Raw genomic sequence first — 18,517 nt, 5'->3', positions numbered from 1 at the left:
GGCAGGGGATGGGGCCTTGTGGGGGTCCCCCATGGTCCCTTCCCCCCTTCTTCAGGCCCCCCTCCCCCGCCCCTTACTTACCAGTACAGAGTCTGGGTCCAGCTCCCTGCAGCAGGAAGTGGGGACTGCCTGAATCTCCAAAGCTCTTCAAATGTTTTCCAAATCAATTCGGAGAGCTTTGAATCAATTCGGGCCTTTTTATTGGTCTCCTGATTCGATTCGGATTCAGAGATTTGGCCGCTGAATCAGGCCGAATCTCCTCCAAATCGAATCAGCACCCAAAGCTTCACACAGCCCTAAATAGCATTTCTAGGGCATTGCTGAGCTAGTCTGAAGATCTATTCTTGAGCCAAGACACAAAGCTGACAATTTTTTCTTAACTGCATCCAGATTTTTGTTGTTAAAATCTTTTTCAGTTGATAAAATGAAAACCAGACTTTGCATTTATTTCTTCTGTCTGTGAGGCCCTGTGGTCAGCAAAAATAGAAAGTATTTTATAGGCTGCAATAGGGCAGCCTGAATTTGTGGAAGAAATAAAAGAAAGAGAACTGAAATTCCTGATGTTTGTATGAGCCAAAGCAATTAGTAGTGAATGCCAGACTGATGGTGTCACAGCACTGGTAAACTTTTCCTGCTGGACACCCACCAGGCTGCTGAGTCCCACCACACTGGATCCACCTGGTTTTAAGCTTTCCTTGGATCAAGTTAGCTGAAGCACTCCCTTCTTCCCTTCATTGGCCTGTCCAGCATACTTCCTAGGAACAAGCGCTCTCTCTCTCTCTCTCTCTCTCTCTGTGTTATCCTTTCAGGGAAATGGGGCTTTGCAGTCCAACTCTACAAGGCCTCTGGGAACACTGCTAACTTTACAAAGTGCCCTAGTGCCTTATGCACATCCTTTCCAAGAATTCCAGTACTATGGACACTGGGTTTACAAGTCATCCGCAAGCAAAACTTTTTCAAATTTCCAAAAACCAACCACTCTTCACATTAGCTAGGACAAGAAATAAGCAGATACAAGTAAAATAATAAACAAGCATTTTTCTGCCTCAGTTTCTTCACCATTCTTGATCAGCTTTTGGGACTGGCTCAGAGTTTGCTAAGGTCTCTGGGATTTTCTCCTGCATGCAATTTCTCCTCTAGAGCATGGAGTCTCTCATTCAACCTTTCAGCCAGTTTCCTTCCACCCTGTGCTCAGTGGCCAATGACAGACCCTCCCGTGTAGGACATCCAGGTCGCTTTGTCAGCTGAACCTCATCAAATGATCAGACTCCTGCACCTGAAGACCAGTTGTTCACAGGAGGACACCCTCCTGGAGTTCAGACTGCAAAAACACATTTGCCCATGTGGTGACCAGTTTTTATTCTAACAAAAGAAGGGCAAAGCTCAACATTCCTCTACTGCCAGCCTTGGATCATCATTTCTTGGAATTTCAGCCCAAATTTAAGGTTAAAAAGACAAAAGAGAAGGCAAACAAGTCCCTCAATCTAAACTGAAGTTCACATTTTGCCCCAGATACCCAAAGTCCCCTATATTAAAAAGGATGTGTAAGCTGATTTGAGATATAGTATCTAAGATTGTATGGAGGTTCTCGCTTTTAACCGAGGTGTTGCTAAAGCAAAAATTTTGAAGCTTCAGAAAACTTTTTGTTCACTGGCCTTTGAGAACTAGTTCAAATTAGTTCCTCAATGGGCCTTGGAAGATATCAGTTACACAAGATAACTTAAAAAATTAATCTTCTTACATGAAGTTATCTAACCATTGCCTAGCCTAGATGGTGCCTACAGACATGTTTAATGCATTTACACTAACAACGTTCAGAAATTCCTTAGACCTCTGGTTCTTTGCATCAGCATTATGAAGAGCAACAAAGACTTCTAAGATTTTTTGATCAAATACCTTAATTTAATCATGCAGTTACAATAAAACAATGCAAAAACTATACAAGTTTACATAATTCATTTCAAGTAATTGATATGCTTGAAACTAAAACTACAGCAGGTGCTTTGTATGTAAGTTTGCTTATCTATAATCTGTCCCAACAAGGTGTTTGTGTTTATGTTTTAATCCAGCTGTGGGGAGTGGATTCTGTGACAGGACCTGAAATTCAGACCACAGATTATTGCTGTGTTGCTAAGAATGCAAAGTTCTTGAATCAGAGCCTTGGGACTGAAATAATTAGAAGCTTTACTGATTGTGTCTACAGTGCATAGGTATTCATGCAGCACTTGCTTAAATATCTAATGCTCTTTCTCACTGTGTTCTGTATCGCTGCAAAATTGGGGTGGCTACTCTCAGGGCTGGATCTTCCAGACCAGGACTTTCAAAGTCAAAGAAATTTCAAAGCCAGCACAATCAGTACCTTCCTAGGCTAGGGACAGAAGTTATACATAAACTGGCAGCAGTGTTGGCGGTAGGGAGCAAGGGGTGATGAGCAGTGAGTGGGGACTGCCCACAGATGCTAGCAGCCATGTTGGCAGCAAGAGGGGGAGGGGGCGGTTGAGAGGTGGTAGGCAGAAAGGCTAGGGACAGACATCACACATAAACTGGTTAGTGGTCAGAAACTGATTTAAACCTGTAACCAAACATAAATTCAGTGCACATAAGCCAGTTTCAAAATGGCTGAAAATGGTTTAAGATAAACCTGGTTGAATGTAATATCAGACTTAACTGATTTGAGTCAAACTGGTTTTGGAACTTCTATCCCAGACCCCTTCCTGGTTTAAAGTAAATCAGTCTCCCAGCATCCCAGAATACTTTTCAGCCCATGGTAGGCTGGGCTGTCTGCTCCAGAGAGCAGGGCTGGCCCTGCCTCTTCCTCCCTATCTGGAGCTCTGGCTGTCTGAGGAGGTGGAGACAGCAGGCACAGCAGTGTCTGCCTGGATTCTCCCCACCCCATCCTCTCCTTACTCGCTGCTCAAGCAAGGATCTCCCCTCTCGCACGGCACAGACCCCAGGTGGCATCTGGACATACTACCCCCATGTTAGCTAATGCTGAGAGATGTCTGTGTGTTTGCCCCCGATTTCACTGGAACAAAGGGACAGAACAGTGTCTGCTTAGGGCTTTTTGGAACTAATCAGCAGGTCAGTCCCCCCGTTCTTCCTTACAAATGCCTTGGAAAAAGCTGTTTAAGAAGAGCTTGAACTAATGAGAGAGGCTTTGTTTTCTTGATAAGCTGAAAGGCTTTGTGTTCTGATAAGCTCCTTGCTGGCTTGCTTGCTTCAAAAGCCACAATCTGTCAGTTCCAGGGGGGACAGAGAGAGGTGTGAGAAATGACCTGGTTTGCAATGCATGGGACCTGTGAGTGCCGTCAGTTTTCTGCAGACAGTATGAAGAAGCAGGAGAGGGAGATTGAAAAGCTCAGTATCATCAACAGATGCATGCACTCCACACAAGCAGTCCTCCCTTCCCACACCCCTCCTTTGCCTCAGAATGCTAGCCGGGGACCAGGGTCTGGAAACACTCTCTGCCCCTTGAGCAGTAAGCTGGAAAATGGCTGCTCTCCCTCCCATTTCAGGCACAAGCCAGCTGGGGACTGTACATGCCAGGGTGGGGGTTTAAACCCCTCCCTAATCATAGCATCCTGCCAGGCCTGGCCGTGCCCTGACCCTCAGCTCAGCAGTTTGGAAGGGAAGGGAGGGTTCACTCTAGCACCACCCAACTTCTAGCCTGAGCCACTGCAGGCACATACCTGCATTTTCTGAATCAAAAGTAAATGTCTATCCACTTGCAAATCAGTTCAATCTCTGCAGGTTAGACTAACCTGCCACACATTCAATCAATTCAGGCTCAGGCTTTTTGAATGCCTCTCCCTAGCCATTGTGTTATTTTGAACCTTTTTGGTCCCGCTTTCACTGATTGTACTCCAGGGTGATTTCAGTGAAGAGGCTCTGGGTACTATAAAAACAGAGGGATATTAGTTTAGGGAGGTGTCTAATTTACAACAGTGTAAGTAGCCTTGGAAACAGACTTAATGTTTTCTTCATTTTGTTTCAATAATCCTCTAGCCATCCTGTCAGAGATTTGATATTTGTCTAAACATGGCCCGAAGCAAGGAGCTAGAATAAGATCCCTATTTCCAGTCTGGGCCTGACTTCATCTCATTATCATTTTTGTGAATGGCTGACTGAGCAGTTTGGGCTGTGAATTTACTCTTTGTATTTTTGTTCTGCTCCACTGTTCAAAGCACAGGAAAGCTGATGAACTCAGACCCACACAGGACCTTTCAGTAATGCTCAGACAGTGGGAGAACTGGATGCAAGTCTGCAAACCCCTCTGGTTGTGATTTTGTCTGTAAAAAGTTTGATGGGGCTGTTGGTCTTCTTCCTACAACATAACAAATGGCTGGATCCCTGCATAGTTTGTGCAGTCAGCTCCAACACTGCCATGTATGGTTACAAAACTGGGGAAGGTAGAAGTGATAAATGCAGAGTCATTTGGCAGCAAATGTGCCGGACAATCATGTGATGCTGCATCAACCAGTAGGCAGCGGACACTGCTAACATTGTGGTGCAGCAGCCCCCGTGGATAGAATTTAGAGCAGAGCGCTGCTGCTGAAGCCTCCGTCATCAGGCCAGAGGGTGTGCTTCAGTGCCTTCAGCAGCCGAGCTAGTGAAAGTCAGTCACTTAGCTACAGGCTGTTTCTTTCTGTCTTGTTCTTCATCCAGCTGTGGATGATGAGAATGAGGCAGTTGTACAGGGCTGCATATATACAGTTATTCATAGCGAGCAGGAATTTCTTTAGTCAAGGCAGGGGTGTCAAACATAGGCCCGCAGGCCAGATCAAGTCCAAGGAATTGTTGTATCTGACCTACTGGTCATCTTCTGGGCTACTGGAAGTGCGCACCCTTGGCTCTATGCTGCTGATACTGCAGACCAGCCAAAGCTTCATGCTGTTGGTAGGGCCATATTAACCCTTTAGTGGGCCCTAGGCAAACAAACTTGTGGGCCTGGGCCAGTTGAGAACTCCCTTACCACCCCGGTGCCGCCGCCTATGGGAAGCAGGGCTCAGAGTCACTGCTGGGAAGCAGCCACCGTGGCAGCAAGGCCAGCAGAGAGGAGGGAAAGGGAAGCAGACAGGGCCATTCGCACTACCGCTGTGGAAGGAAGGACTGCCCCCACTGCAGCTCAGGACCCTGAGCATGTGCCTAGTTTGCCTATGTATTAATCCGGCCCTAGCTGCTGGGCAGCAACATGGAGCCAGGGGCATGTAAGTGCCTGGAAATACATTTGTGAGGTGGCGCAGAGTTCTGGCTGGACAGTGGCACAGAGCCATGGGTATGTGGCTGCACAGAGCCACATGCAGGCAGCTATACAAAGCTGGGGGCCTGCCATACATGGTCATGTCCACGTCCATGCTGCTGCATGCCCCTGGCTCCAGCTCTGTGCTGCTGCCCAAATGTGGCTCTGTGCAACCACAGGCCCTGCACTCTGTGCCGGTGCCCAGCCAGAGTTCTGCACTGATGCATGCCCCTAGCTCCGTGTTGCCTGTATGTAGCTCCTTTAGTCCAGATCTGACTTGGGGCCCAGGGTGAGTTTGACACTGCTGAGTTAAAGGATGCAGGACAGGAGATAGAGGCACATCTTCTACCAGGCAACTCCCAGTGAGGAAGCAGGGGTGCCATAATAAAGGAGAGAAACAGATGGAGAAACCTTTGCTTCCTTAGCCAGAGGGGCTCAGGTCTTATCTACCCAAGGAAGTGCTTCTGCCATAACTGCCCCTATGACCACTCTCATATTGAAATAGCTCTTGTGCTTTAAACCCCACCTAATCCTGGAATGAGTCCCCTGTGTAGACAAGCTTTAGGCCTCTCCCAAACATTCTAGTGATAATATTAGGTTTTGAGGTGGACCAGGGCAAGAAGGAGAAGAGCTTCTGACAAGCAAAGTCTCCTCCCTACCCTCTGTTCCTGTTTGGTTTGGCAGCAGCATTGAAAGAAGTTTAAGCAAGAAGGTAGCTAGTTTTCCAATCCCTGTTGCTCTGGAAGGTGAGAGCTAGCTTCCCTCTGCTGTATACTCCTGCTGCTGCCATGGGGTTAGGTCACTGCAACCTCAAATGCAAAGGGCTTCTTCATTTCAGATCATTTAATGACAGAAGAGACTATAAGATCATCTCTAGCCTGATCTCCTGCGTATTTCAAAGTCCTGGCATTTCCCTTATATCCCCCTGTATTGAGCCCAGTAACTCGTTTTGGCAAAACCAGGGGTTGGCAACCTATGGCCCATGGGCCACATTAGGCCTGCAAAGAGTTTGGATCCAACCTGCAAAGGTCTAATTTGTTTCACATGCTGCCCAGCTGTCAGATCTTTCTCACGTTTTGCCAGAAGCTAGACAAACATCTGTTGCCATTCCAGACAACCCTGCTCTATGCAGAGGGGTGTTTTGTGGTCCCTGCACTGCTTACCCTTGCTGCTGAATTAGCCACTGCAGATCACTGCAGGTGGCATATGTTTCAGGGGTGGCTGCAAAAGAGTAGTCTTTCCCACAGAGCCAGGATGACTGGAGTGGCAGCAGGTGGTCCAGCAGTGGCTGGGTTGCAAACTCTGGCCTGCTGTTAGAAAAGGTTGCCAAACCCTGGGCTAAATCATATCTTCCATCATGGCATCTCCTTCACTCTGTAGGATGACAGGAAGCACCTTACCCTGGTGTGTTTCTGAAAGTCTTGCTCAGGTGTTATCAATCATGGGACCATTGGTAGAGCCAGGATACTGACATTTTTCCTATCATGTCATCTCCTACTCATCTGAGTAGAGGTAAATCTCACATTCACTGTGGCAGTTGGGAGACTTTCAGAAAACCTCAACATAGACAAGATTCAGGAAAGTGACCTAATTAGACACACAGCTTGCGCTCCTCTCTCCCCACCAACGGCATACTCTAAGTGATGCCAGGCTTATGCTTCTATCTCATGATGTTCCCAGACTATGAATGTCCCTAAACTGGGTCCCAGAAAGCAGTTGCACCACACTGCTGATGCTAAGGCATAATGTGAAGAAGCTTGTACTTCACCAGTGCCTCTTGCAAGCTGTTGCCACAAATGGGCATGTCTACATGAGATGCTTTATTGTGCATTGAACTAATCTAATGTGCAGTAAAGCATCACCATCTACATGTGTGCAGCAATTACTGCTAGTACTCATAGATGCAGATACTAGAACATAGTGCTTCAAACTAATGCACCAAAGCGCATGTGTAGATGCTAGTCTGAAGCAAACTGCAAGTTGCTCCTGGTCAGCCCAGGCAGCAGGTGACCACAACATAATCAGCAGGGGACCTAGCTAAGCCCTGAGCCCTGGGGGTAGGGGGAGTTGTTTCAGCTCCAGGGGCAGCTCCCTTCTAGGTGCGTGGAGATCAGGGCTGGCCCTGAGATCTAGGAGACAGGGGAAGCTGTCCTGGCTCTGGGGCCAGCTCTCTCCCAACCAGTCAGAGATCAGGGTTAGCCTTCATCTCTATGCAGCTGGGAGGGAGCTGCCTCTAGAGCTGGAACAGCTCCCTCCCAGCCCCTAGGGCTTGGGGCCTGACTCCCATGTCCCCTGCCAGCCCAGGTCTGGCACCCAGGGACCCTAGAGCTCCCCCTGGCTGCTGCAGGGGGGTAGAACACAGCAGGAGCAGCCCTGAACTAGGCTCCTGTTGGGCTCAGCTTGCTCCGTATGTGGGCGCATGTGCATAGATGCCCATTCTAATGCACCTGAATTTTCTGCACGGAAAATTCAGGCGCATTGATTGCATGTGTAGACAAACTCAGTGACATTGTAGTGCGCTGTGAACTAAGATAGGTTTCTGCCTTCCTAGTCAGAAAGAAAACACTAAGTACTCAAGTCTGGAAAGGTGTAATGGACAGGGAAGGAGATTTCTAGAAGAAAACAACAGTGGGGCTTCAGAACAGAACTGGGCCAGGTGTGAAAAATGAAAATCTCTATTCAAAGAGAATGGAATGTGGGTGAGAAGGAATCGCAGAAGCCAAGTGTCATGTTGAATGGAAACAGCATCCTCAGAGGGATGGTACAAAAGCCTGGAAACATGATTTCTATTCCCAGCTCTGCTACAAACTTCCTGGGTACCTCAGAGCAAGTCACTTAACTGCTCCAAGCCTTCATCTCTCATTTTCAATAAAACAGAGATAATAATGATTACTGATCTCACAGGCAGACTGTATAGGCCAGGGGTGGGCAATTATTTTGGCCCGAGACCTACTTAATGAGTTTTGGTCAGTTATCAAGGGCCACAATGGTAGCCCCACCCTTTGACATGTGCCCTGCTCCCTGGCCACCATCTTGAAACCAGAAGTCCTGCCCCTGACCTGTGACCTTTGCCACCAGAAGTTCCTCCCTTTGCCCCTGGACGTACTGCTTTTCGGGGGTGGGGTTGCCATCTTGGAACTAGAACAAATCCAAATCATATACCAAAAGTTAAACATCTACTATAACATATTTTAATTTTATTTCAAAAAATATTTTTGTCCTGATTTATGTGTGTTTGCATAGTGTATATAGAGGTGATTGCATAATAACTCAAAAATAAAGTCTTACTCTTGTATATTTTGTGGGAGGGGTGTGTGTGGGAGTGTGCATCATGTGCCTGGGGGGATGATTGTGTGTGTATGGTGGGGTGTGTGGGGTTGGTGAGAGGGTGTGGCTGTGTGTGGGGAGTGTGGGGTATGTTGGGGGTGTGTATGTATGGGAGGGTTGTGGGGTATGTGGGGTTTGTGGGGTATGAGGGAAGGTAAGGTGTGTGGGGACCCGCCGCTGATATACCATCCCCAGGGTGCACAGGCCCTAACGCCAGCAGCAGCAGGTGGTGGGCCCTTGAGGGGGCTCATGGACCACACGGGTGCAGCTGGGCAGCATGTGGCCAACCAGTTGTGGGAGCTGCACCTGGCAGTGAGGACTGGAGCCAGGCCAGCCTGCCTCTATCATGTGGGGCTCATGTGCAGCTCCAGGGACTTGTGTGCCACTGGGGGGTAGCCCTACATGATGGAGCTGGTTGCTTTCCCCACTTCCTGCCGTCATGTGCAGATCATGGGACTCCCCCAGGAAGCAGGGAGTGGGGATCTGCTGGTAGCGGGGGGCTATGTGCCATGCGAGGGGCATGTGGGGGGATCCCCACATCCCCCACCCTCCCTCACACCCCACTAACTCCACCCACACCCTGCCCACCTGACCTCTGCACTCTTACCACCCCATGGGGCACGGGCCTCAGGCTCCCGCCAGCTCCATGCTCCTGCCAGCCCTATGCTCTGCACTTCTACCCAGTTGCAGCTTCCCTACCTGCTGCCCAGAGCAAGCGCTGCAGGAGAGACATGAAGAGGAGTCACTGGAGGCTGGGGAAGCTAAGCAGGTCCCCAGGTGGCTGCAGCAGTGGAAGCAGCAGCCCTGCTCAGAAGCAGTGCATACTGGCCAGGCCAGGGCCCTCCTGCACAGGAGGGTGTGAGTGAGGCACGCGGGCTGGATGGTGTACAATTAATTGGTGGGTGCCCATGAGCCGAATGAAATTGCCTGGCATGCTGAAGCTGGTGATGGTGACATGGATAGCAGGACATTGACAGTGCCTTTGACTCCTACTTTACCTGCAGCAACTTAGTGTGTTCCTGATGTTTTGGGCACTGTGCTTTATACTTGTGTGAAAGGGTTGTTTGTGCAGTTTTAAGAATAGGTTAGACAAACACTTGGCTAGGATAGTTTAGACAGGGATAATCCTGATTTGAGCAAGGGGTTGGGCTAGTGGTGACCTCCCAAGGTTTCTTCCAGGTCTACTTGTCTATGATTCTAAGGGCACTATAGCAAGTTCTGGGGATTTGTTCACAACACAGTTAAGTGATGTAGACGGGATCTCATTGTGTCCTTTTAATTATAGTAGTCTGCAACTGTCAAAGGTGCACCTGGTTCCTTGACTCAGTTACAGTGGTGTTTTACACAGCACCTTGATGCCTAAGCTTTCTCTAGACGGGAGTTCACCCCTTGACATGGTGAGGGGGAGGGATTTGTTCCTTTGGCTGCTTTCCTCATTGTATCCTGGTATCTCTCTGCTTTCCCACCTCCTTTTCCCTGCCAGTTTGACTCATTGCCCCAGTAGCCAGTTTTTCCCTTCTCTTTATCTTTTGTGCCTCTTGGGCAAACCCTTCTGATTTTGGACTGCCAAGGCAGCCTGGGACTGATTCTTCATGGTGGAGTCCCTGCTCAGTTGGGAATGAATGGCTTTATTTTTTCCTTCAGGTGGATGAAAAGAAACCAGTGGAAAGGAGGAGATCAGAGACAGACAAATGCCCTGATAATGAGCACAGCAGAAAGGTGAGAGGGGCCTCATGTCCTGTGATGCGGATAAGAGTGGGGTTGTGTCCTCCTTCAGGGCCTGATTATCAGAGGGACTGAATAGCCAAAACTGCTTTAATCAGAGTTTTAGGCACTCAGCACCTCTAGGAATCAGTTCTCAGAGTGGTGCTAGTAGTGCCTGTCTTATTTCTGCAGTGACCCTTGTGTGCAGCCTGTTGCACTTGTGAAGTCCATTCCGTCTGTCTCATCCGTCACTTTCCCAGACTGTGAAACAAACCTATTCCAGTAAAAAAAAGGACAAGTTTCTCAATAAAACTATAGAGCTCAGAGATGTAAAAGTCTTACTAAATCATGGCATCCATTCCCCTCCCAATGCGGCATTGTACCTTAGGCTGTATTATCTAGTGCTCTGTCCCATCTGGTTCTAAATAGCATGGTTGTGAAGAAAATGCAAACTAAAAAAGAATTGATATAGCTTATAAACTACATGGGATGAATTAGTGTTGGTGGAGTAATTATTGGCCTACTAAGAAGTGTTGCCCAAGGAACTTTCTGTCTCCCCCTCCCTGTGCTGTGCCCAGATGTCTGATGATGATGAGCAATGTGTAAATGCCTAGCTTGATCAAATGATCCTGCAGGAAGTGGCTTTGAGATGGCAGTGGTAGTAGAGATTTCTGTGCACTGGATTTCTATAAAGAACTGTTGGTGCAGGGTTCCTTGTTCTTAGTGATCCCTTGGACTACACTTGCACCAGTTTGACTTCAGCTTCATGAACTCAGATTTCTCTAGAGCTAACCATACCTGGAAATAAACAGGCACTTTTTAATTGTCCTTCTTGTGGATTGCAAAGTCCTTTAGACACCATTTTATTTGGTGGTACTGTTAATTCTCTGCCCTTCAAATCATCTTGTCTTTATGTGGACATTCACAGGCATGCGTCCTATGTCTAAGTGGCAGAAGTGGAAATCCAGTCCCCCTCCTGGAATTCCATTTCAAGCGATATTGAGCAGAGAAGCCAGCAGAGGGTGCTGTCAGAACAGCTGGCAGATACCTGAATGTCATGTTTTTCTAGAGCCAGGGAATTAAAAGCAGGGAGGTTGCTGTCTAAGCCCATATCTCTTAACACACCGGAGGTACTGCCAGGAATTTTGCCCAGCCACAGTGATTGCCTTTGCATTGGCTATTTTCCCTTTTGCTATAATTTGTTTATGGGTTGAAAGGTTCCAGCTGCATTAGCCACAGTCCATAGTGTTAGCCAGAGTAGGACTGACTGTTTAATACAAGCCCCAGGAGGAAGCACTGGCTCCCCTGAGCTGGCAGGTACTCTTAATTAATGGAGCATAAATTGAAAAGCCCGTGCCCTAGTACCATTCATTAGGAGAACACAGATGAGCTTCTGAGCATTAAATTCAGCTGCATTCAGCAAAGCAGCACGGGACTGCCTGGCTGGTCTCCCTTGTGGTCCAGGAAACACAGCTGTACCCAAGCTGAGCTGAGCCCCAGCTCCTTGGTAAACAGCTCCTTCAGCCTGCAATTGGTAGGCAGCAGATTTATATCTTTATTTACCTGACAAATAGCACAGTCATTCAGCAAGGTGCACGCTATCTGATGGCTTCAAGGCTTCCATCATCCTGACTGGCTTGGTTGCCTAGCAGCTATCATAGGGGCCTGGGCACAAAGGACCGACATCCTGGCCTCTCGCCTCTAGACACCTGGGGTCAACTCTTGTTTTGGGTGTTCAGTGGAAGTTACTTCTTTAGATCTTGCCTGATCTTCCTCTGTGCTCGTTACAAACGCATTGCAGTCTCCACTCAGTTCTCACATGGGAGGACAGTCAGTATCCTCTCGAGCGGTGCTGGTGTCACTAGTTGGATTTGAGATGCTTTTGCAGCACTGTAGCTGATGGGTGAGCTTGCAAAGGGTCTGTCTGCATATAGCACAGATCATGCTGCCACTGTTATACCCTGTCATGCTTTCCCAAGGACTTAACTTGTTCACAAAGCTTGTCCCATCCCTTGTGATGCATATGGGACAGCGAGAGGAGGACCTGGAAGTTGCAGGGAGGGTTTAAACCCAACTTTGCACTTCTCAGAATAGCAGGCTTTGTGATACCATGACTTAGTTTTCCTGTGCTTAAGACCTGAGGTCCAGGCCTCTTTCTTACCCTCCCCTTCACTGATAAGTTTCTCAGGTCCCTGGACTCCCTTTGCTAAAGAACTAAAGAGCAATTGCTCCCTCCACCTCTCCCAACCTACACAGGTGGGTCTCCTTGGAAACAGGCTTTTCAGTCACTCATTTTCCTCCAGTCTATTTTGATCTTCAATGAATCGCCAAGGAGATTAATTCCTGTTTGGGGGAAAGGGTGGAGGTGGCTGGCTTTGAAGCAAAGAAATGTGGAGTAGTGATTTATCCATCAATAATTAACATCCCAGGACTTGTTCTGTGCTAAACTACTTATTATATAACTCCACTTGATAACAGGCCTTGGCCAGTTGGCTCCCACCTCCAGTGGGGTCCATTAAACTGTCATTGTATTACATCCATGCCCCTCCAGCACTCTTGACTTTGTTCTGAACTGGCTTTTTGTTCAGATTCTAAGGTCTTGAATAACAAAAGCACCCAGCTACTACATCGTGAGATAGAGCAATAACTCAAGAGGACTCAAGCAATGGAAGTGAACAGTCCCTCGCTCAGAGGATATTTTTCTGATTTGTGTATTTTATGCTGATTATATAGCACACTGAGCTAGAGGTTGGCTGCAAAATGATTGCTTCTTACTCACTTGTGTTGGAGGGTGAAAGGGTTGGGGGAAAGGATTATTACTAACAAAGAGTTCAAGGCTATTATGGGGCTTTTACTCCTTGTCCCTTTGTAGCTCATGTAAGGATTTGGTAACACAGAAATAACTGTCTACAGTAAAAAAGTGCTGAAGGCCTCTGTCACATGCAGTCCTGGAACTGGCTGTCTACAATAGGCAGCATTGGATAGGCTTTGGCTAAGTGCATTTTCCAGGAAAAATAGTAACATTTAAGCGGGTAGATGCAGGGACGCAGCGTGTAAATGACCACTGCCTGCTTTATACCTGCAATTACTGTGACTGAATGCACAAATTGGATACATTGAGCATGGGAAACCGGTAACCTTGGCCACTGGCACACAGAGTTACAGTAACATCAGTAACATGTTTTTTAAATGTTTACAAATCAGGCACCAAGTGGCTCAATTGAAAAGCCATGCTTAAGAGCAACTGCAACCTGGTTCAAACAGCAATTTTGCTTTTATCATCCAAGGCAGATCATCCCCAAAGCTACCCAGGAACCAAAGGAGCTGGTTTACTGTGGCAGGTAGTGGGGGCAAAGTTATGGAAATACCTCCCACCAGTGCAATAGAGGTGTATCCAGGCTGGCAAATGTGAGGATTTTTAGTGTTCTCAAAGTTGCAGTTTTGTGGCAGCTGCCTTTTAGAAATAAGTTAGTATGCCTTATGACAAGATTTTCCTGGATGAGTGCTCTAGTGAGGAACTGGAAGTCAGGAGGACTAGTTGCTACTCTTAGATTGGCTACAGGCTTGCTTTGTGACTTTTTCCCACCTCTCTGTGCCTTGGTTTCTCTGTGTTAACTGATAGAAATGTTATGAACCTTTGTAAAGTGTGGAGGACTCTGGATGAAGTGCATTTACTATTATCTATGGAGCCCCACCAGGGTGCTTATCACTTTATAGTGGAAGACCCATTTCATTACAGATATTATTTCCACTGGATAGGTACTTAATACTTCACTTGTTAGAGTGTTCCTGGAAGGCGGTACTGTCTTAATGAGCTGCTCATTTGTTCCCACTAGGAAGGAGGGAAGTCTTTGCAGAAGAATCCAGGGGACGTGGGTTTCACTATGACTGGACGGGAGCGCTCAGAATATGTACGGTGGAAGAAAGAGCGGGATCAGATTGACCTGGAACGACTAGCACGCCACAAGAATGCAAAGGGTGAATGGCGACGGGCGTGGGATGTAGAAAAGTCAGAGCACATGTAGGTCTTCAAATCCCTGTGGTCCTTTACATGCTACAGGCCATATATGGACAATGCCAGGTTCTGGCAGCGGGACTTATATCCTGATGGGGCACTGTGAGCTGGCAAGAAGTGGCGTATTAAAACCTTGAGGTTGATCTCTATGGATTCTACAGGGAGCCAGAGAGCAGTACAGGGAGGTACCTTGTAGCCCACTGTCTCTTCCACTAAAGAGAGGATGACCTCCCATTAATCTCACTTGGCTTTTCAATGTCAGATCCATGGACTGGGCAGGAGAGGGCTGAAGCTGTTCTGAAAGGGACAGCGTGGCAAATCTGTTTTGATATTCCAAATGTTTCTCTCCAATCCCTTACCTCCTTTTCATTTCTGTAAAAAGCCAACCCTACTACATTGTCCCTGTCTTGTAAAGTGAGCCCCATTTGGCATTCCACTATGCACGATCAGTGCTGGGATCAGGCAGGTCACTAAAACAGTGTACGTGCCTGTTGGAGAACATTTATTGTGTATCTTGTAGAGGTGTGAGGTATATCCCTTCTTGATTTATACTTTTGTCTTGTCATCAACACTTGGCCACCTAAAATGCACTGGTCAGGGGGCTTTTGAATAAGTTGTATTACCTGCAGATGAGTGGAGCATTTGTAAGAGTGGGCCATTACATGTTCTAGGCTGAGGATCTTGCTCACAAAGACTCATTTCACACACTTCTTTTCCAAAAGGGCTTTATATAGGACAGATATGTAAGATGATCTTTTGGTTAAGAGATATGATTGATATCCGAGTGATCTGTCTCTACCAAGCAGTTCCTATCTGATCAGGGACCATCACTTAGAAACTGATTTTTAGAGATGCTTTGACTTCAAGGGAAATTTCAGAGCACCACTAAAAATTATGGCTGACAATTTATCTCAGTTTCCCTGTCCTTAAAACAGAAATAATAGTCCTTACTCACAGGAGTTTGGTGCAGTTTAATATTAGTGAAGTACTCTGAGATCTTCAAATGATGTGTTATTAAAGTGAAAAAGTAACAGCTGGTTATTATTAGCAGGTAGAAAGTTGAAAGTTTCTGGGCTGGTATTTTTTTGCAGTGAGAGAAAGATTTTGGCTAAAAGTGCCAACAGAGAAGTTTTGACAAGTTTTTTCTCTGTCTGCTGCATTGAACATCTGTCCCTAGTCATTCTGAAGAAAGCCATGTGATAAATTTTACAACCATGGGATAAATTAATTAATCATATTTCTTTGACCGTTTCCCATGCACTTTGCCCATACCTTCATTTCCTTGGGATTTCCCCTATTCCCTGTGTAGCTACCAGTAGCTACCATTCTATCAAAATTATTGAGGTCCAAGATTCAATTGAAGACACATTTAGCATTTTTGTTGCATCTTAATCCTAGAATGGCTTGGAGGTCTCCATTCTGCTCTAGGATCTCAATATATTTCTTATTGTGTGGGGATATTTTGTCACATGATTACAGTCTTAGTGACTGTATTCACTATGAATTATGGAAAAGTGTGTGTAAGGATACCTGGCTGAAGACTTAAGGCATAGGCTTTGCTTACTCCAGAGAGTGTTTTTTCTATCTGATGCTATTCTTTTTTTTACTTGCAGGTTTGAAGACAGCTTTGCTAAGGATGGGGAGCCAATCTTGGATAATCACAGCAATAAAAAAGGTCAGAAAAGGAGATACTTGGCTCTGTTTTTACACTAATTAAACCTGCTCATGTGGATCACTGGTTCATGTCAGCTGTGAGGCTCCCTTAGAGAGTTTGCTTTCCTTTGGAACGGTGCAGAAGTGGCGTTGAATGCATGGTGTGGATCTTGACACTCTGCAAAGGATCTGAATTGTGCACATGGGTGGTAGTGCTCTCTGTTCCCCAGTGTGGAGTGGGAGGAACAATGGCTCTGATTCAGTAACTTGTTCTCTGTATGATGACTAAGACCTGTTCGACTTCCAGAGGTCTTGTACTGCTTATTAACTTGTTTTCTGTGGCATATGGTAGCTTCCTTATTAGGATAAATCTACCCCAGTTCCCATTTACAGGAGTGCATTGATGGAGTGAGGCTTTTTTGCTAGGACAAATCACATGAAATCCATGATCTCTGTTGTGCTCTCGCTGTATAACCCTACTACCCACTGCCTTTCATGCATGCTTTATCCTTTCAGGGGGAAGAAACTCTAAGAAATTCCAGCATCAGTCCTTTCCTTCTGATGGGAGAGGTGAGCAGAACCCCTGAATGACTCATTTACTCTCATTGAGACAAACTGCTGTCAGGGGTCTAAGACATCTTGATCAAAGCTGGAGATCTGTGCTAGTGCCTAGAGTACTGTCCTCTTCAAGAATAGGTTAGATTTACAGTTACAGCACAAACCTACCAGCTTTTGGTATCAAATTAAGGGTCGTTACATGTTAAATGTTAAATTACATTTGCCCAGGGACTACCCCTACTCCTCAGACACTTTCAGAAGGATATGGGGGTGTGACGGTGGTAGCCAAGTGACTCTGAATGAACTGAAGGGACAGGTGACAGCATGAACGACTGGTGCCTCCCGAGACTGGGGGGGCACTATGGTGGTGAGTGGGGACCGCCCACAGATACAGGTATCAGTGTCGGCGGTGGCAAGCAGCGAGCGAAGACTGCCTGAAGACACTGACGGCCACACTGGCAGCAAGTGGGGAGCAGGTGCAACCAGCGACCACCCGCAGAAGCCAGTGACGGCTTTGGCAGTGGCCAGTCTCGGGGTGGTGGGGCACATGCCCCCCTACTCATTGTCTATAGGTGACAGCTAGAGGGGGTCAACCAGGAGTATCAGTCAGGGAATATGTTAGGGTTGAGAGGTGGTGGGAAGAAAGGCTAGGGACAGACATCACACATAAACTGGTTAGTGGGATCAGAAACTGGTTTAAACCTGTAACAGAATAGATGTTCAGTGCACATAAACCAGTTTGAGAATAGCTGAAACTGGTTTGAGATGACACTGGTTGAATGTAGTATCAGACTTAACTGATTTGGCTCAAACCAGTTTATGCAATGTTTGTCCCAGACCCCTTGCTGGTTTAAGATAAACCAGACACCCCCGGCATCCCAGCATGCTCTCTGGGCTGGGTAGGGCTCTCTGTTCTGCAACAGGGTTGGCCCCTCCCCTCTGCTCTAGCTGCAGCTCCAGAGACTGCGGCCTGCTTCCCCCCTCCCCTCCCTGCTGAGCAGGAATTCCCTGCTCCCCTCTGCCTTGCAGAGGAGGTGTCTGTGTATTAGCTAGCAGACTACAAGCTGGCTACCTCAGTGCTGAATCAACAGGCAGAATCAACAAGTAGCTGGTAATGTCCCTCTGTTGTTTTCTTAATTGGTTGATAAACACTGTTATCAATTCCCTGCTGGGCTAATCACAGCATCCTGCCAGAGCCTGGCCATGCCCCCGTCAGCTCCATGCTGTGGAAGGAAGGGAAGACTGCTTTAGCGCCCCCCAGCTTCTAGCCTGAGCCACTGCAGGCATGTGCCTGCATTTCTGAGATATCTCTTGTTACAAAATGGGTTTAGCCCTAGGCAGGTTAGACTAAGCTGCAAAAATTGAATCAATTCAGGCTCAGGCTTTTTGAATGTGTGTCCCTAGCCAAAAAGATGGTGAGGCTGCATTCTGGATCTGAGAACAGCATAGGAGAGATGACCAGTACAAAATAATCCTAAACACCACCGGGCTTTGGCTTTTATATGTTTGTCCCCTGTACACCTGAGGAGAGAGAAGGAAGCTGCCAAGTAGACTGCTACTGGCTTTCTTCTATCTCTCATCACAATACCAGATTCCATGGCTGTAAGAGGATAGGGCAATGACAGAACCAGTTTACAGAGCAGATCCACAGCTGGATATACTGCCACCTAGCTCCTTGTGCATCCTGTTTTTCAGGTGGAGGACAACACAGTACAAACATAATTGAACCTGTTTCCAGAGGAGTGTCAGTTGTGAGCAGTAGAGCCAAAGGAAAGGATAGACTGACCGGCAGAGCTAGAAGGTAGGAGGAGCATAAACAGATTGCTGTGAAAGCCATGTCAGGTGCATCACTGGAAGTCAAGCCAGACATTTCATTGCTTGCTCCATTTTGAAAACAGAGCTGATACTGTCCCTGGGGAGTGCTTCACCAATCTAACTGCATCTTCATTGTCTATGACAGTGCTCAGCAGGGCATCTAGTCAAGGAACAGATCTCCTGACACTTCAGTAATATCACCTGCT

At 47.1% G+C, this 18,517-nt stretch overlaps 1 protein-coding gene across 3 annotated transcripts in view; it reads left to right on the top strand.

Annotated features, from left to right (window-relative positions):
- Positions 1-18,517, top strand: part of CCDC9B (coiled-coil domain containing 9B) — a 97,950-nt gene that overhangs the window by 46,890 nt on the left and 32,543 nt on the right. For 2 of the 3 annotated variants that reach the window (XM_025197772.1, XM_025197771.1), the window contains 5 exons: positions 10,211-10,285; positions 14,107-14,291; positions 15,899-15,960; positions 16,455-16,508; positions 18,192-18,297. In XM_025197772.1, coding sequence (XP_025053557.1) covers positions 10,211-10,285; positions 14,107-14,291; positions 15,899-15,960; positions 16,455-16,508; positions 18,192-18,297 — 482 coding nt within the window. The remainder of the gene's footprint in view (positions 1-10,210; positions 10,286-14,106; positions 14,292-15,898; positions 15,961-16,454; positions 16,509-18,191; positions 18,298-18,517) is intronic. The other variant, XM_025197773.1, reaches the window with a different exon arrangement.

The sequence above is a fragment of the Alligator sinensis genome, unplaced genomic scaffold (genome assembly GCF_000455745.1).
Source record: "Alligator sinensis unplaced genomic scaffold, ASM45574v1 scaffold262_1, whole genome shotgun sequence".
Taxonomy (NCBI): Eukaryota; Metazoa; Chordata; order Crocodylia; family Alligatoridae; genus Alligator; species Alligator sinensis.
Note: the sequence above shows the minus strand (reverse complement) of the source record. Positions and strands in the feature narration are given on the sequence as shown.